We start from the raw sequence: 19,779 nt of genomic DNA, 5'->3' as shown, positions 1-19,779 counted from the left end.
CATACTGTTTTCCAGAGTGGTTGCACCAGCGTGCATTCCCACCAACAGTGTAGGAGGGTTCCCCTTTCCCCGCATCCTCGCCAGCATCTGTCATTTCCTGACTTCATTAGGCAGAGAAGGCAGAGGGAGAAGCAAGCTCCCCACTGAGCAAGGAGCCCAACTCAGTGCTCAGATCCCAGGACCCTGGGATCATGATCTGAGCTGAAGGCAGATGCTTAACTGACTGAGCCACCCAGGCATCCCATCACTTTTTTGTTTTAAAATTTTATTTATTTATTTGAGAGAGAGAGAGACAGAGAGAGAAAGCAAGCAGGGGGAGGGGCAAAGGGAGAGGTAGAAGCAGGCTCCCTGCTGAGCAAGGAGCCGATGGGAGGCTCTATCCCACTGAACAGAGGGCAGACACTTCACTCACTGAGCCACCCAGGTGCCCCTATTTTTATTCTTTAACTGAACGTAACTTAAGAATTATTAGCAAATTTTTTTAGTGTGTAATTTCTAAATTTTAATTTAAAATTTTCAGTGTGAAATTTTTCTTTTCATGTGATTAAAAAAATTTCACTTCGCATAAAGGGAATGCTGATAAAAAAGGGAAATGTAATTTTAATCTATTTACTTTTGTGTGTAGTCATGAAGCAAAGAATTTCTGGATATACAATCTCCCAATCACCACCTATCCCCTCACTAAAATGGGTATAAACAACATACAGGTATCTTTCATTAGCTGAGCCCTATCCAAGTTCTTGCTAACTGAACTGAGGAACTAAAAATATCTGGATGGCATGAAATATGTGTATGGATGTTCAGGACTAAAGAACTCTCAAATATTAGAAGTTGATTGTAGGGAAATAAGTGAATAAAGTAGGTAAGAGGTCAAGGAAATGCAGTCCAGAGATTTTTACCTTTTTCCAGCACAAGAGCAAACATTAAATATTTATTATGGTGATAGTTGATAAACACACACTGTATATTGGGGTTTGAGAAATTTATCTGACCCATTCTCTAGCTCTGATAAAGCATTTAGGTCTTAACATGGGGATTATATTAATTTAGAAAACTGAAGTGATGCTGAGCTGAGCTCTAACTCTTATTTAACATGAAGTAAATACATCATGAGGGAATACATGCTATTCCTTATTGGGACAGCCTGACTATCTAAGCACATACTCACCTGGCAGTCTGCATCAGAACACACACTGCCAACAGCAGATAACTCTGTTCCACTCCTGGAACCACAGAAGCGGCATGCTTCTGAGCTACTTGTGGTTGGCTTGCCTAGGTTCAAGAAGAAAAAGAAAAATCCTCAAGAATAGGTTTTCCACATATTTTAACACAATTAATAGAAAAAACCTACAGGAAAATCAGGTTTGTATCAGTTTGCTATCACTGGGAAACCAGCCGGGCAGTTTTACAGTGGAAGGGTTGTTAAGACGTCCTAATTATAAGGTAACTAAACACAAAAAAAGGAACAAGAAACTAAAGACCTATTAGAAGTCAAACACATAAGAGGTTGAGCAGATAAGGCAAATCCCAGCTCCAAAAGCATAGTTTCAGACAAAACAGAATAATAAATGTTATGCAAGAATATACAGAAGAAAGATAAACCTTTAAGAATTTCTATAATAACAAAATTACAAGGCATAGAAGAAAACCTATTGTTAGAGAATATGAAAGCTTGAAAAAAAGAAGAATTCCCATCCAAGGAACTAGTACTGACAGAGCAATATGAAAAGAAAATTAAATGTCTGAAACAGAAAGAAGGAACACAAGCCATAAAACAAGAACAGAACAGGAAAAGGACAGGAAGATATGGATGCAGACCAAACTCATTTTAAAACACAGATACCAAAATTCTAAATATAACAGTAATAAATGGAATTCAGCAATATTTACAGGAAAAATAGATTTTTAAAAAGAATAGTTTAACTCATGAATACAAGGATGGTTCAACATTAGAACATTTATTAATGTAATATATGACTCTGATAGACTATAGGAGAAAAAAAAATCAGCCAGGAGAAAAAAAGACCACGCTCTCATAGCATGAAAAATTAATATGAGTGGAGTTATATTTGTTCAGATTTTTACTAACTCCAACATCATAAATTTGTGTCAGTCAGACTATAAAGGTAATGAAAATTAAGAATCTGTAAGATTCAATGTAACTTTAAGCTGAGAATCTCAACCAGATTTACTTTAGTAAACCACGTGTTTTGGGGATAAAATGACTTGCTCGAGTGCACATATCTAGTCAATGACAAATCAGATTTCCTTACTTGAAGTCTAATGCCTCTCTGCTATAGAACATTGTCCGGAACATGTAACAACAAACAGTGATTAATGATTCCATAGTTATCAGAATATACCCGAAATAATCCACATTAAGTAATTCATAGTAAGTAAAGAACATCTAATTAAATCCTAAGCAGCAGGCATGGTTCAATCCTAAATCCTCTGCTACCTGTGTGCTCTCGGAATTCCACCATCGCCTTCATTGTTTTAGAATCTGCTAGTGCCATCAACCAGAACAATTTGGTTCTACCACAACCTTCATGAAGGTCAACCTTGATAGCTTCTTCTTCTTCTTTGAAGACCTATTGTTTCATCAAAGAAAAGGGAAAAATATTTTATTTTTCACTCTGAAGGAGGAAGTATAAAATTTAATTACTCAATAACAATAATAGCTTTTATTTACTAAGCACTCTAAGGATTTCGGACATTTGCAGTCTTGTCCTGAATCTTGACAATGACCCCATTTTTATAAATGTGGAAACTAAGTCTCAGGTTAGCCGACTGTCTTGATTTACACAGTGATAAATGAGGCGGCGAGGAACTCCACTGAGGCTCTGACTGCAAAGTCCCTTTCTTCCCATCACAGCAAGCCTCCTTCCCACATTTATTTTAAAATTTACTGAATGTATCCTATGCTCCAGAAACTGCTCTGCGTGTACAGACAGAAGCCGGCACCTGTCTTTGATGAGTCTTGGTTCGCCGATGAAGATGAAGGAATCTGTCACAGTCAGTGCACAGATTTCCACATACGTTGCACAAGATGATAGCTGCAGTTTCTCCATCATCATGGTTGTCACACATAGGCTGAAACAAGGCATTTTCACATGTCATATTACATTTGCAAGAACGTCCCAGATGCTCATACAAATGGAATGTAATTTATTCACAACAATAACGTTATTGTTCTGAAGTCTATTAGGAAAATTTAGAATCTGAACATTAAACAGAATTATGGCAAGTGTACTCAAGTACAAAAGACCTTAATTCAATAATTAATGTGCTGAACAGTTTCAATGATTAATAAAATAAGCATGTATACTTTGATTAATGAGTTAAGCAACTTTCTTCCCCCATGTTCAAACATTCTGTATGCTAAATGAATAAATGATTCATTTTGAAACTTGAACCTTAGTGAGAAAATGTTGGAAGGGCCTCTATAAAGTCTTCCCTCCCAGTGCACCTAGGGATACCTATCAAACTACTTTAAGTACTGTGTATTTGTGAATAAATGAGATGTCATGGTGCCTCACTTACTGCTCTTATTTCCTTCTTACCATAAGACTGATAAAGCTCTTTTATATAATTAAAGCCTCTAACACGCTATGAAGAGGGGACCCTAAGTGAAACAGACTTGTGAGATGACCATGGGCAATGTGCCACAATTTTCTGCTAAGTGTGGAATTTGGACTTGCAGATTCTTTTTTTAAATTTTTAATTTTTTTTTAAAATGCTAAGCTAGAGCTTACTTATAAAGAAAAACAAGATACATTTTTATAAACAATTCTGTTCTTACCATTTGTTTTTGCTGTCCATCCTTTCCCATCCATCTCCCCGAAGAGAGACGATCTACATGGTCCTGATCCAGCACGCACAGTGAAGCTAGAGCAAGCCAGAGCTATTAAAAGGAAAGGCTGTCACAATACTGAATTTTCAGAAAAGACTTGTAAAGTATTGACTGTTTGACACATTGTAATAGCTCAATAAATGTTAGCTGAATTTGAAAATACATGGATACCCACTGGCACTCAGGTACCAGGCACACGTGCTCACTGCTGTATGGGCCATAGGCACAGTAGGCACTCAAATATTTACTGACTGCTGCTGGATGAACCATTCTGGTTTTTACCTGACATATAATATTATCCTTTATTGGTCTACTAAGGAAGCAACGTATCAGTAAATGAATTTACATATTCAATATTTACTGTACCGATGCTTCTTGCAAATCTTCCCATCTAAGTGGCATCTGCCTGAGGCACTATGTTCCAAGCAAGGTGGCACGATGACTTTCATTTTACACAGTCCCAGGAGTGGGTGGGTACATATTAAATCCTTCTGGATAAGAGCAGCTCCTTAGAAGTCTCTGTATACCCCTAAATGCCTAGCACTATCCTTGGTATACTTTGTCAGAAGTAAATGTCTAGCAAACTTTTGAAAATAGCCCTCAAAAACAGTTTAAAACTTTCTGGGGCTTAACGGGTGAGCTTCAGTTTTTCACGGAAGGATATATTTCTGAACTGAAAACTGAATAGAACTGAAATAATGAAAAGGAGTTATTTAAGAAGTGCGTATGAGTGTCACCAGACATGAAGAGGAAGACAAGGAAAAATAGAAAAAGGAGAAACAGAAGCATGAAGTGTGCAAGGAGAAATGGGGGTGCAGAAGGAAAGCATGCGCGTGCGTGGTGCTAGAACTCTGCTGTTCGAGGAACTGCTTCACAGGTCCACTCACCAGCAGCACGGCATCAAGCAGCTTTTCCTGCCCCAGAGAAAGACAGTCTGTCTTCCTTTCCAGACTTCAGAAGATTAAATCAAGCAATTTCTGTTAGTGTTTACTTCTTCCTAATGCTGCCACACATCCCTGCTTCAAGGAAACCCCTAATCTCTTTTGGATGTACATGGGACATGAAATTTGGTAGGTCAAAGTGACTACAGATGTCTCACCTGAAGAATGCAATCCTACTCACTAGCTAAGAAAGTCTGCCTCACCTTGTCCAGGGCTTACACTTTTTGCTTTTTAAAAAGTAAGGTCTGTAAATCCAATAGGTAGGCTTTGCTTTAGAATAATTAGGCCATACCAAACGAGTAAGGGAGGGTCTTGTCTTTGAAGGAGCTTCAGTCTATCTGAGCATAAGGCTGACACTGAGTTTACTGTGTAAGCTCCAGTAAAGACATTACTAGAAAGACAACATAGCCTTTTCTAACCAGATGATCCTTAGCCTCCCCCAAAATAACAAAAACGAAATAAAGAACACATAACAGTGAGCGTTTATAACCACTAATTCAAAAAAGCCTGTCACACTTTTTCAGTAAACACAGTATTTGGTAAAAAATTGGATTAAGCTGATTTATTCATTTAAGTTTGTTCAAACTAATTACTGCAATGATAAAGACCACATAAAAAGAAACTCCTACCCTAGTTGTTGCAATACATCTCACTGGAGATCTAAATTCTTCCTCCATCTTGGTCAAGGCAATGATGGTTTCTGCAATGGCATTTTTTGTCACTCGGGACCATGCTTCAGACAGATGACCCTATTGAGAAAGAGAGAATAATAAATAACCAGACATGTGTAATAGTAATATTAAATTCTCTTCTCTTAGATAAAACTCATCAAAAGGAAAGACTTGTTAGTGCAACTTTTAAAAAAAATTTTATTTATTTATTTGAGAGAGAGAGGGAAAGAGAGGGAGAGAGTGCCAGAGAGAGAGTGCATGAGTTGGGGGAAGAGCAGAGGGAGAGGGAGAAGAAGAAAGAAGACTCCCTGTTGAGTGAGGAGCCTGCTGTGGGGCTCAATCTCATGACCCTGAGATCATGACTTGAGCTGGAAATCAAGATTGGACGATCAACCGACTGAGCTACCACATGTCCCTGTGAGTGCAGCTTTAGATTCAGGGGCATACTTCTGAAATAAAAATCCTTCACAACTCTATGAAAAATTCAACTTCTAATCACTATTTTAAAGACTGGAAAGTAAATAAAAAATCAGGTTCTCATTTTCTTTTTCTATAGAGCTCAAGAGTATTTTCTCTTACATTTAGATAAAAACATAACAGAAGTATTGAAGTATCGGGGCCTGGGTGGCTCAGTTAGTTAAGCCACTGCCTTCGGTTCAGGTAATGATCCTGGAGTCCAGGGATTGAGTCCTGCATCGAGGACTGCATTGGGCTCCAAGCTCTGCAGGGAGTCTGCTTCTCCCTCTGACCTTCACCCCTTTCATGCTCTCTTTCACTCTCTCTCCCAAAATAAATAAATAAAATCTTTAAAAAACAAAGTAGTACTAAAGTATCTATGCTCCAGAAATTCTGATTATGAAGACTTGTTATTGAACACAAAATATATAGATAAGTGAATTGCTTTTAGATGAACACTAGAACTGGTGAGCATAAATGGGTTCAAATAAAAAGAAAAAAAACCCTCTTTTATTTATTTATTTACAAAGATTTTATTTATTTACTTATTTGAGAGACAGAGCAAGAGAACAAGCAGGGGGAGCATAAGGAGAGGGAGAAGCAGGCTCCCCACTGAGCAGAGAGCCTGAAGCAGGGCTTGATCCCAGGACCGTGAGATCATGACCGGAGCCGAAGACAAGTCACTTAACTGACTGAGCCACCCAGGTGACCCTACAACTAATAACTTGGTTTTTGCTGAACATAAACACCTGTCTACCATAGAGTTTAGGTGTTCCTAAATATTATTCCTTGGTATTTTCATCCAGTGAACATGCTGTGAAAGACTTATTGAAAAGTGAGAAAGTTATCCATTTTTCCAATTGAGGAAACGTCCTTGCTGTTGGGAAGTGACAGAACTTTCTATATCCTGAGAATATCCTCTCTTGTCTCTCATCCATTTGCTATCAATCTTTTTTTTTTTTTTTTAAAGATTTTATTTATTTATTTGACAGAGAGAAATCACAAGTAGATGGAGAGACAGGCAGAGAGAGAGAGAGGGAAGCAGGCTCTCTGCCGAGCAGAGAGCCCGATGCGGGACCTGATCCCAGGACCCTGAGATCATGACCTGAGCCGAAGGCAGTGGCTTAACCCACTGAGCTACCCAGGCGCCCCCATTTGCTATCAATCTCTTAAGAGGCAGTTCCACTTCCTCTTCCTCCAAGATGTTTTGTCTAATCTCTCTCTCAGAAGCCCACATTTCCACAGCACCTTGCCCTCATGAGCCTGAAAATATAATGGAATGTGAGGAAACTAGCATTGTGGAGCAACCAATAAGAGCCCGGTACTTTGAGAAGTAATTCCCTTTTCTCCACACTCCCAGATCTCGCCGAAAAGAACATCTAACAACAATGACAGAGAATGTTAATAAAGAAGAGCAAAAGGTTTATAAACCAGGAGAACTAAAGAAAAGGAGAAACTTTTGTTTTTCCTTTAGGGTTTTGATTTGTCAGGCTCAAAAAAGGTATATTTCATTTTTCAAGTTTTTAAGTCTTAGAAGACTAATATAACAATTTGCAAGTAAGTTAACTGGAAAGCTTGAAATTAACAGTTTTCCCAAAGGACAAATTAATCACTGGCTGAAAAGACAGACGGCACGATAGTTAACCTACTAAACAGAGGCTTTAAGTAAAGCAAAATAACACCAATGTACTTCTGCTATTAAGGTAGCAGAATAAACTCCTTCTTTTAATCAGATTTTGACTGTACTTCAATGACAAAATGATCAGGAGGATGGGAACTCACTGCTGCCATATCCTTGATAAGTTTAATGATGATCTCTGAGATTTGGGTAGGAGTTGAGCCCTTCATCCACCAATGACTTTCACCTCGACGGACATAACTACAAAGAAAAGTCAGCATTTGCAAACCAACCAGTGACAGTTACAGATAAATATGATGAAAACTGCTATATTTCAGCATGCATTTTAATTTTTTAAATGATTCAAACAACTAAAGAATTTTAAAAAGAAATTAATCAAAGTATCACCCGTAAGATATTCAACTTCAACCCTGAGAGTAGCTATTCTGATACATGTTCCCTTCCATGTATTTGTATATTATTTTTGTAGCCTGCATCTTCTAGAACAGAGCTGTTCAAAGCATATTCACAGACCACGAACTATTTGTTACCAATCCACATAGAGAGAGATATTAAGAGCTTGCACCAGAATATGTCAACTATATCACTGAGTATACTACTCTTTATTTCAGCTGACTTTTTTTTTACTTTCGTAAAACTATCTAGATGAAGAAAACAACACACTGATTTATATTCTGGTACTACTTAATATCATGGACTGGCTCTTTGACTAGACTGTTCTGGATGTCTAATCTTCTGCTGTTATACGCAATTCTGTAACAAACTTCCTTGCATATATTTTTGTACACATGTATAAACATCTAGAAGTAGAACTGGTAGGTCAAAGGATAGGCATATTTTAAATACAGTGATATGTTATTAAACTGACATCCAAAAAGGCTGTAGTAATCTACATTAGATGCCATAAAAAATGCCTATTTCTTCATAATGCTGCCAAGACAAAGATATTGTCCTACTGTTTTAATCTACAGATCTCTGATTCCCAGTTAAGTATCTTTTCTTTTGTCTACTGGCATTTGTAATTTTTCTTCTTGGAACTAACTCTCTTGTCATATATTTTTCTATCAGTTCTTTGTCTTTTCTCATTAATTTATAGTCATTTTTTAAATATTATGATTAATAATTTATTCTCTACTATATAGGTGTTAAATATTTTCAGGTCAGTTTATATTTTAAAAACATTTTCATATAGTTATCCTTCATTTTTATGTAGCCAAATCTGAGAATTTTTCCTCTGTGACATTTGTATTCTGTGTTTTAAGGAGGTCTTCCTGGATTGAAGATTACAAAAATAATCTTCTTTAATTTGTCCTAGTAGATTTTTAAAGGAAATATACATAAAGCTTTAGTTGATCTCAAGTTTACTTTTGGATATGGTGTGAGATAGGGGCCTACAATATTTTTTCTACATGAGAAGTATTCCAACATTATATTCAACATACAAACATACCTTCCTCTCCCCATTAACTTGAAACTACACCTTGGTTATATACAGCATTCTCTTTTATACATGCATTAGTTGTTTATGGCTTCTATTTGGTAAACAAGCAAACAAGGTGGAATTTGAAATCCTGTTTTAATTCTCCAAATAGGATTTACTATTTTACTACTAAAGCAGATGTAATGACCAACCTGGAATTGAAAATCATTGGAAGAGTAACTGTGGTAACACCTTTGCCCACAGTGGTACCAGCTGTTCCTGTGATGGTAGTTCCTTTGGCTTTTAGCTGTACTGTGAGTGCTTTGGCAATGCATCCCAGAAACATGTCCAAGATACCTAGCTTATTCCAATCTCCTTTTTCTGTTGAGTGAATGATATCACTGATATCTGCTGGGGGAAGGGATTTTACTCCTATGATGCTGGCCAGACGATTAGGGGTCACCTCAGGCAACACTCGTCTTAGTAAGGAGGTTACCTGATAAGAAAAAAGGAAAGAATTCATCTTAAAGACTGTTGTTCTAAAGTTCTCATTTTTTAAAATGAGCCTAGCGGGTGTTCTAGGACTCCAAAAGCTTTCAGAAGGACAAAAATATGATTTAAACACTATTTTAATTTCTGAAGTGGTAATTACCCCTCCAGGGCAGCAAGAAAAAAACATGTCTTTATTTGGTCAGGAATAAAGAAACATTACACATCTCATGGTAACAAGACAATTAGTAGAGCAACAGCACAGTAGTAAAACAGAACATATTTTGTTCTTCCATATTCTCATTACAATGAGTCAAAAATAAAAACCATGGAGTAAAAATGCAATTCAAAAAATCAAGTAACAAAAAATAAAGATCAACAGTTAAGACTCTAAGGTGATTCTCTTTGATAATGTAATTTTTAAGTGTTTTGAGGAACAAGTAAGCCAAAAGGTAGGTGGAATGACCAGTCACCTGTCTCTGGACTCGAGGAGAGGCCGTATGGAGCAGTGAAAAGAGATCCTGGAGTAGAGTTAGTTGCTGAGCCAGATACTGGCGGCCCACGTTAGAGCCACTCAGGGCTAAGACCATAGAGAGCAGCTCAAAGCAGTAAGCATCAGAGGAGGCATCTTCATCATTGGGCTGAGAATTGGCATTTTCTTTGCTTGATATAGCATGTTCCCATTCTTCGCGAACTCTGGTGGCTTCCATGCGAATAGCCTGGACGATGTGAGCACACACCTATTTAAAGACAAAATAAAGGATATGTAAAAACCTACTTGCAAATCTGATGTACTACTTCTAGTAAAAAAAAAAAAAAGACAAGAATATTAGTTGATAGTCAATTTAATTATTTCTCCCCATTAATTTCCATCATACCATCTTAATTCATCTTATAAACAATTAAGAAAATCTAGCAGATTTCTAGGAGAAATTCTAGCAGAATAAAAATCTTAACATTTAAATCAGCTACTATGTAGAAACTATTTATATACAAGTTGCCAATACCCCTGCCTGTGGTTTAAGACATCAAACAAAAGCAAATTACCATAATTTATCACTTCTAAGCCATATTTCCTTCCAGATATCATTAGCATTTCTATTCATAATGTGTTTTATAATTGATGGCATTCATAATGTAACTGGCAGCAAACTTCCTTTTTTTAGTGATACATGAAATACAGCACATTTTATAACTGGTAGAATCTAAGATTCAATGATATATTGTTAAAAAGACAAAGCACAAATAAATTTATTGATTTAACAAGTTGAAAGTTAAAATGATGGGCTAATTTAAAACCAGTGTTTTATTTGACTTCTGAAGGGCTGATTATTATGTTATCTAGGTACTCCATTATATGAACAATCTAGCACTACCCCACCTCTTTATAATTAAAAATATTAACACTGATTTAGTTAACACTATAATTGCTCAGGAAAAAAAAAAATCAACTGACACAAAAGAACAGTGGGAAAAGGAACACAGAAAATGCAAATGAACTTTGATATATCTGGATATTTGACACCAAAATAAAACAATCTACCTGAAAATGAGAAATAACAAATAGTAGTAAGGTAAGAAAGTTAACATTCATAACAAAATCTTTAAAGTGATGCAGGTATGCCTATACACTCCTTCGTCTCTAGAAAAAGGCAGATACAGTCCACAAGACCTATAAGAGTCAGCAAAGAAAAGCTTCCATAAATTTTGGAAAATACTTTACACCCTAAAAACAAAAGCTGATGAAGACAATGAAATGACTATTTACCAACCTGTTTTTGTAAATTAGTCAGCTTACTCCTGCTGAATATGATTCCAACCATATGTTCTTTCAGGTCAGCATCTGATGTTGCCTTTACACACAAAAAGGGAAGAAAAAAAAACCCCACCAGGTTCTTTGAATAAAATTTGTGTATTTGATCTTAAAGTATCTTGAGAATTAACTATGCAGGTATTTTTTATAAGGTGAATTTATTTTAAACTGAGTCTGTAACACTAAGACAAAGGGTAAGGTTTGAAGAAACCACTATTGGCTAACAATGACTCCAAGAAAAAAAGAAAAATTTCTGAATTTAAGAAATCCAGAGAAGCATACTACTTTTTCATGAACTTCTTTAATCTGTCAATTTGATTCACTTTAATTACATCTATTTCTAAATTGTGAGGATCCTACATTTAGTTATTAGAACAACTCTGAAAATGATACTTGGTTAAAAGGGAAATATCCTAACAAAACTCTATGATAATGGTATTCTTAGAGTAGGCTAATCTACTGCTAACAGGAGTCAAAGAAACATATCATAAGAAGAGAAATAAAGGCTGGCGTTTTATAATGCTTATTATGTGAATGGTACTCTCCTAAGGTTCAGATACACAGCCATATAGTTATCACACACACAAATACTCTTATTTAATCTTCAGAACAAGCCCATAAGGTAAATTTGATGTTTGATTTTACAGGTAAGGAAAGTAACACAAAGCTTCTCTTCTAAGAATAAAAAATGACTCTCAGTTTCACTTTCTTAGGACAGAGAAAGCTACAAGAGCATGCAATGCCAACCTAAACGAAAAAGAGCTGATCATCTACAAAACCATATAATTTTGATGCCTATCAGACAAATGAAGTTTGCAACCAGGTAAACTAAAACCCAAATAGACAAGTACATATACAGGTGGACACTTCAAAATTTTCTCTGCACTTGAAAGTATAAGTAAATGAACAAAGGATAATCAGTAAAGCTCCTGAAGACTTGAACAAAACTATGAACCAAATTGAACAGATAATTATAGAGCCTCCTCACAAAACAAAAACAGAGTTCGACTTCTTTTCAAGTGCATGTGGATATTCGCTAAAATATGTGAGTCAGAATTCAAATCTTAACAATTTTAAAAGACCTGAAATTATACAAAGTATATTCTTTGACCTCAGTGAATTATACTAGAAATTAGTAACAGAAAGCTATTTGAAAAATCCCCAAATATTTAGAAACTAAACAAGAAATTTCTAAATTATCCAGGGGTCAAGGAAGAAATCAAAATGGAAATTAAAAAAAATATTCTGAACTAATGAAAAGAGAACGAACATATAATCAACACACCAAAATTTGTAACACTCGACTAAAGCAGTGCTGAAAAGAAAACTGTACCACTACTTATAAAAAAAGATCTCAAGTCTTTGAAACTAGAAAAAGAACAAATCAAACACAAAGCAGATGGAAAGAAGTAATAAAAGAAGACACATCACTACAGATTCTATTGATATTAAAAGAATAATAAGGGTATATTATTAACAACTTACACCAAACAATTTAGCAACTTAGATGAAATGAGAAAATACTTGAAGCACAAAACTATCAAAGTTCAGTCAAGAAGAACAGATAACTGCATTAGCCTTGTATCTGTTAAAGAAAGCACACTGGTAGAATAATTCTCTTGCTAGTTGAAACGCTAGCTAGATTATACATTAACAAATGAGAATTTTTTATAGTTACTTTATCTTCTTATTTTAAAAGTTCTTTCAGAATTTTCTTAAATAGCTTTGAGATATACAATGGAGTATTACTCAGCCATCAGAAAGGATGAATAGCCACCATTTGCACTGACATATATGGAACTCAAGGGGATTATGCTAAGTGAAATAAATTAGGCAGAGAAAGACAATTATCATATGGTTTCACTTACATGTGGAACATAAGGAATAGCATGGAGGACATTAGAAGGAAGGGAAAAATGAAGAGGGGGAAATCAGAGGGGGAGACGAACCAGGAGAGACTATGGACTCCAGGAAACAAACTGAGGATTTCAGAGTGGAGTGGGGTGGAGAGACGGGTTAGTCCCCTCATGGGTATTAAGGAGGGCACTTATTACATGGAGAACTGGGTGTTATACGCAAATAATGAATCATGGAATGCTAAATAAAAAACGAATGATGTGGGGTGCCTGTGGGTAGTAACTGAGTGTCTGCCTTCGGCTTGGTCATGACCCCAAGGTCCTGGGATCGCGCCCCGCATCAGGCTCCCTGTTTAGCGGGAAGCCTGCTTCTCCCTCTCCCAGTCCCCCAGCTTGTATTCCCTCTCTCACTTGCTCTCTCTGTCAAATAAATAAAATCTTAAAAAAAACAAAACAGGGGCGCCTGGGTGGCTCAGTGGGTTAAGCCGCTGCCTTCGGCTCGGGTCATGATCTCAGGGTCCTGGGGTCGAGTCCCGCGTCGGGCTCTCTGCTCAGCAGGGAGCCTGCTTCCCCTCTCTCTCTCTGTCTGCCTCTCCGTCTACTTGTGATTTCTCTCTATCAAATAAATAAAATCTTTAAAAAAAAAAAAAAAAAAAAAAAACAAAACAAAACAAAACAAAAAACTAATGATGTACTATACGGTGACCAACATAATTAAAAAAATAGCTTTGAGATATAGTTAACATACTATTCAGTCATTTAAAATATACAATTCAGTATTGTATTAAAATATACAATACTATTCAGTCATTTAAAATATACAAATATACAATTCCTGGGTGGCTCAGTGGGTTAAAGCCTCTGCCTTCGGCTCAGGTCATGATCCCAGGGTCCTGAGATCGAGCTTTGCATTGGGCTCTCTGCTCAGCAGGGAGCCTGCTTGCCTTCCTCTCTCTCTCTCTGCCTGCCTCTTTGCCTACTTGTGATCTCTGTCAAATAAATAAGTAAAATCTTAAAAAAAAATACAATTCAATGGTTTACAGTATATTCAAATATATGTGCAACTATCACCACAGTTAATTTTAGAGCATTTTCATCACTCCAAAAAAGAAACACTATACCTTTTAGTTATCACTCCCCTAGTTCATTAGCTTCCTTTTATTTTAATTTAATTTTATTTTTTTAAGGATTTTATTTATTTATTTGACAGAGAGAAATTACAAGTACACTGAGAGGCAGGCAGAGAGAGAGAGAGAGAGAGAGAAGGAAGCAGGCTCCCTGCTGAGCAGAGAGCCCGATGCGGGACTCGATCCCAGGACCCTGAGATCATGACCTGAGCCGAAGGCAGCGGCTTAACCCACTGAGCCACCCAGGCGCCCCCATTAGCTTCCTTTTATTAAAGAAAAATACACTGACATATCTACTAACATATAGCAATATATGAATTATCTTAATGCATAAAAAGAAAAATATTTAAGAATATCCATTTGAGGGGCAACTGCGTGGCTCAGTCATTAAGTGTCTGACTTTGGCTCAGGTCGTGATCCCAGGGTTTGGGATTGAGCCCCATATTAGGCTCTCTGCTCCACAGGAAGCCTGCTTCTCCCTCTCCTGCTCCCTCTGCTTGTGTTCCCTCTCTCGCTGTGTCTCTCTGTCAACTAAGTAAATAAAAATATTAAAAAAAAAAAGAATACCATTTGATAAAAACTCTCAGAAAACTAGGAATAGAAAAAAACACCTTCAATCTGACTAGCGCATTTACAAAATATCTACAGCTAACATCACACTTAATGGTGAAAGACTGAATGTTTCCTATTAAGATCGAGAAAAGGCAAAGATGTCTGATGTCACCACTTGGTATTGAAGGCCATAGCTATTACACTACACAAGAAAAGAAATTTAAGGCATATGGGCTGGGAAGGAAGTAAAACCAACTTTCTTTGCAGACAATATGATTATCTATGAAGAAAATCCTAAAAAGTCTACAAAAAAAAAAACCCTTCTAGAACTAAGAAGTGAATTTAAGAAGATCACAATTATATTTTTACATACTAGAAATGAACTGAAAAGTGAAATACCATTTGCATTAAATCATTAAAAACTATTATTTACAGATTATTGTTAATATTAATATAATTATTTAGGGATTAAGATGTGTATAAGACCTGTACAATGAGCTACAAAACATTGCTGACAAAAATTAAAGAAGATCTAGATAAATGGGGAAATATATCATGTTCACAGATAGGAACACTCAATATTACTAAGATGTCAATTCTCCCCAAATCACTTAGCAATTTGGTACAGTTACAATCAATATTTCAGTTTTTTTTTTTTTTTTTTTTTTTTTTAAGAAGAGGAAAAGACAAGCTGGTTCTAAGCTTTATATGAAAACATAAAGGGCCTAGAATAGCCAAAATAACTTAAAAAAGAACCAGGTTGGAATCTGATCTCATGATTTCCATAAGCTGCAGTAATCAAGACACTCTGATGTTGGTGTAAGAATATACATATAGATCAATGGAAAGAGTGAAGAATACAGAAACAGACCTACATATTTATGGTGAATTTATTATTGATAAAGGATAATTTTTTTCAACAAATGGTGATGGAACAACTGGCTATCTACACGCAAAAATAAATGAAATTCTGGGGCATCTGGGTGGCTCAGTAGTTTTAACATCTGCCTTTGGCTTAGGTCATAATCTCAAGGGTTCCGAGACAGAGCCCTGCAGTAGGCTACCTGCTCAGCAGGGAGTCTGCTTCTCCCTCTGCCTTTCATCTTACTCGTGCTTTCCCTCTTTAATAAATAAAATCTAAAAAAAATCCACCATCCTAATAGAATAAAGAGATTAAAAAAATAAATAAATGAAACTCAACTCTGACCTCACACTATAAAGAAAAATTAACTTAAAATGTATATGGCTATAAACAAAAGAATTAAAATTCTATTCCTGTTAGAAGAAAATCTTTGTGACATTAAATTTTAGGTAAGATTAAAAAATCGCAAGTCATTTAGAAAAAAACAGACTGGATTATACTTCCTCAAGATCAAAAACTTCTGTTCCCAAAAAACAAACAAAAAACCCCAAAACACTTCTGTCCCTAAAAGATAAAACACAGAGTAGGAGAAAATATCTGAAAACGCATATTGGCTAAGGAGTCTTTATATATATATATATATATATATATATATATATATAAAATCTTTCAACCTAATATAAAAAAAATAGGGGTAAAAAATTTGAACAGATACTTCACTAAATAAAGTGATGGAAAATAAGCACATGAAAATTTACTCAACATTACTAATCATCAGAGAAATCCATATTAAAACCATAATGAGATACTGCTACATACCTACCACAATGGCCAACATTAAAAAGAGTGACAATCCTTATAAAAAATAAAAAATTAAAAAAAAAAAAGTAATAGAAAAAAAAAGAGTGACAATCCTAAGTGCTTTTGAGAGAATGTGGAGCAACTGGAAATCTCATACACTGCTGGTAAAAATGCAAATTGGTTCAATCACTTTGGAAAGAGTTCAGCAGTTTCTTACAAAGTTAAACATACATTTACCATACAACCCAGCAATTCTACTCACAGGTATTTACCCAAGAAAAATGAAAACATACCCATACAAAAATCAGTTTTATTTATTAATAGCCAACAAAGAAACAACATAAATATCCATCAAAAGGTCAAAGAATAAACAAATTATGGTAAATCCATAAAATGGAACACTTCTCAGCAACCAAAAGAAACAACTACTGATACGTGTTCCTACATGGATGAATCTCAATATCATTATACCAAAAGAAAGAAACCATAAGAAAAGGTTACATTCTATCTGGTTCCATTTATATGACATCTGGGGAAAGGCAACACTCCAGGAGCAGAAACAGTTCAGTGGTTGCCAGGATCTAGGCATGAGGTGAGAGGACTGACTGCAAAGCACCCAGAGGGACATTTTATGAGTGATGATTTTACTACTGCATATATTGGTCAAAATTCATCAAACAATACAGTTTAAAAGGATGAATTTTTTCCTTATCTAAATTCTACTTAAAAAACCTGATGTAAAAAATGATTCTCTTAATAATTATACTATTTCATGGGCATCTTACCACTAGCATAAACTTTCCCAATCAACCTTAAAATCTCAACCTACACTCTCCTACTGTTAGTCCAGCCTCTTCAAAGAGCTCTACTCAAATCCCTTCTGTCATGCTAACTCTGACTCATGCCCTTTCTAGTCCAAGTCATACCCAATACCTACCCAAAGCCTCCTCTGACTGCTGCAGGGCATAATATTTTCAACATATTCTGAAACCCTGTGACATGTGCTATGTTTTCACATACATAAAAAAACAGATTACATGCTATAGAGTATCCCTACTGATTTCTTCTTTGGGGTTGTGTGAAAAGTTCACATCTAAGAAAATATAGTTTTCTGAGGGCTTGGTACCAATTACCATAGTTACTTAGCACAAAATCACCATTTGCTAAAATTCAGTTGATTTAATGAATAATCACACAGTCTTGTAGTCATTCAAATGAAATCGCCACAGGATGCTAGAAGAAACAACCAGACTTTATAAAATCGTACTTTCTATGGAGCCCAAATAGAAAGATGTGGATGACTTAGACATTACTACACCAGAAGGCACAGAGCTAGACTACGTAAGTCCTTGAAATTATCTTTCAAAGAGCTGCCAAGGTGGTTATCTGTAACATCTAACAACATAAGAATATTGAGACCAGTCAGGCTTGACCTCTTTTTGGAAATAGGTGAGGTTTTCCTCTTGGGTATGGTGCTTTAGAATAGAACAAATAAGTAAAGGCAACCACATTTTACAAGAAATTTCAAGAACAAGATAAAGAACAGGTTATTCCAATAAAAACAGACTGAATGCATGTGTGTTTATGCCATGGATATAAAGACAAATCAGATTATGTACTTGGTTTTTAAGAAGCTACGATTCAGTAGAAGAGACAAATCTGTGTACAAGTAAACATATGGAAGAAATTGAGAAGAGACTCATAGAAACTATGATGAAGTTTAGCAGAAGGAAAACTGCATATTTTGCGGAGGGAATGTTAAAGAAGATTCCTTGAGGAGACAGTATATATATATATTTTTTTTTAAGATTTTATTTATTTATCAGAGAGAGAAAGGGGGAGAGAGTGAGCACAGGCAGACAGAATGGCAGGCAGAGGCAGAGGGAGAAGCAGGCTCCCTGCTGAGCAAGGAGCCCGATGTGGGACTCGATCCCAGGACGCTGGGATCATGACCTGAGCCGAAGGCAGCTGCTTAACCAACTGAGCCACCCAGGTGTCCCAAGGAGACAGTATTTTTGACAGAGACTGTGAAAGGCAGAGTAAATGGAGGAAGGAGATCACTGACGGCACACGGTACAGTAGATGCCTAAGCTGATTTTACAAATCCCAACACTTGAACACAACAGCCCAAGATACAGAGGAAATTTTGTTGTTACTTATAATGCTAGCTAGATCATACATAAACAAATAATTTCTTTTGATAGTTTCTTCATCTTCTAATTAAAGTAAAAAATATTAACTGCATATTAACTATCATCTATCCATTAAAATACATGGCAATAGGTAATTTCACTGAATAAAAGTAAGAAAATGAAAAAAAGAAATAAGTATCTTTAGAATACAAATAAATACATTGTATACTTTTTCCTCTCCTTCAGGTGAGGACAGTAGTGCTTTTTCCTCTTGTTCTGGTGTAGGTTCAGCATCTCCAGAGATGAGCTTTCCAAATACCTGATGAAGACAGGAGCATGAGATGGGATCAATGGCAGTAATTATTAGTGTAGAAGCTAAAGGATGCATGAGCTAATTCTGCAGGCTTTATAATATTACTATGCTATCCTTGCTATACTTTTAAGAGTTACGGGTGCAAAATGAAACACAGGAGTTTTGGGCTATGAGAAGAAGAGAAAATGGGTCACATCTGTTGCCAGCCATCTCTAACAAGTTTTACAAAGTATTTTGTTACTGTTTTGGTATTGTTATTGAGTAAGATTTTATTTCAGGGCATCCTGTGCTAGATTATGTAGTAAGGACACTCACTTGAGATGTAATAAGTCTGAACACTCGCAGAGTCTCGGCTTCACAGTTCCTTTGCTGGGCCACACTGGCTGAAATCTGGCCAGCAATTTTGGTGCTTTCGCCATCCTTCCAGCCCAGGACTTTCACTTGTCGAACTCTCAGTGTATTTTCTGGGCCCTTTAATTCAATCTTGATGATGTGATTATCCCCTCCTGGAAGTTCACTTGTTACCCAACCAATGTGCCTGGAATCCAGATCAACCTAGTATAACAGAAGAGGGATAGAAACCTGATACAGCTGTCTCACTCTCTTATCACTGTCCTAGACTTAGCGCTAATAACAGCAAGCTCAAATCACAAAGACCTGTGCAGAGACCAAGATTTACTGTGTTACTTCACACTGATTATCTTACTTAAACCTTGTGAGGGTAAGTAATACTACAGTAGCTATTACACCGATGAAGTGAGGTTAACACAGGTTAAAGGATTCTTAGTACTAGATGGAGCTGAGAATTAAAATGCAGGTCTGAGCACTTTCCAGGGACAAGTTATATAAGTAAC

General features: G+C 36.2%; 1 protein-coding gene across 13 annotated transcripts in view; it reads right to left on the bottom strand.

Annotated features, from left to right (window-relative positions):
• Nucleotides 1-19,779, bottom strand: part of MYCBP2 (MYC binding protein 2) — a 294,107-nt gene that overhangs the window by 25,448 nt on the left and 248,880 nt on the right. For 11 of the 13 annotated variants that reach the window (XM_059144685.1, XM_059144682.1, XM_059144684.1 and 8 more), the window contains 11 exons: nt 19,241-19,480; nt 18,833-18,931; nt 11,242-11,322; nt 9,943-10,209; nt 9,193-9,476; nt 7,704-7,800; nt 5,424-5,543; nt 3,803-3,904; nt 2,965-3,093; nt 2,459-2,591; nt 1,169-1,272 (listed from right to left, as the gene is read on the bottom strand). In XM_059144685.1, coding sequence (XP_059000668.1) covers nt 1,169-1,272; nt 2,459-2,591; nt 2,965-3,093; nt 3,803-3,904; nt 5,424-5,543; nt 7,704-7,800; nt 9,193-9,476; nt 9,943-10,209; nt 11,242-11,322; nt 18,833-18,931; nt 19,241-19,480 — 1,656 coding nt within the window. The remainder of the gene's footprint in view (nt 1-1,168; nt 1,273-2,458; nt 2,592-2,964; nt 3,094-3,802; nt 3,905-5,423; nt 5,544-7,703; nt 7,801-9,192; nt 9,477-9,942; nt 10,210-11,241; nt 11,323-18,832; nt 18,932-19,240; nt 19,481-19,779) is intronic. The other 2 variants (XM_059144683.1, XM_059144694.1) reach the window with 1 other exon arrangement.

Source organism: Mustela lutreola, chromosome 13, assembly GCF_030435805.1.
Source record: "Mustela lutreola isolate mMusLut2 chromosome 13, mMusLut2.pri, whole genome shotgun sequence".
In the NCBI taxonomy this organism is placed as follows: Eukaryota; Metazoa; Chordata; class Mammalia; order Carnivora; family Mustelidae; genus Mustela; species Mustela lutreola.
Note: the sequence above shows the minus strand (reverse complement) of the source record. Positions and strands in the feature narration are given on the sequence as shown.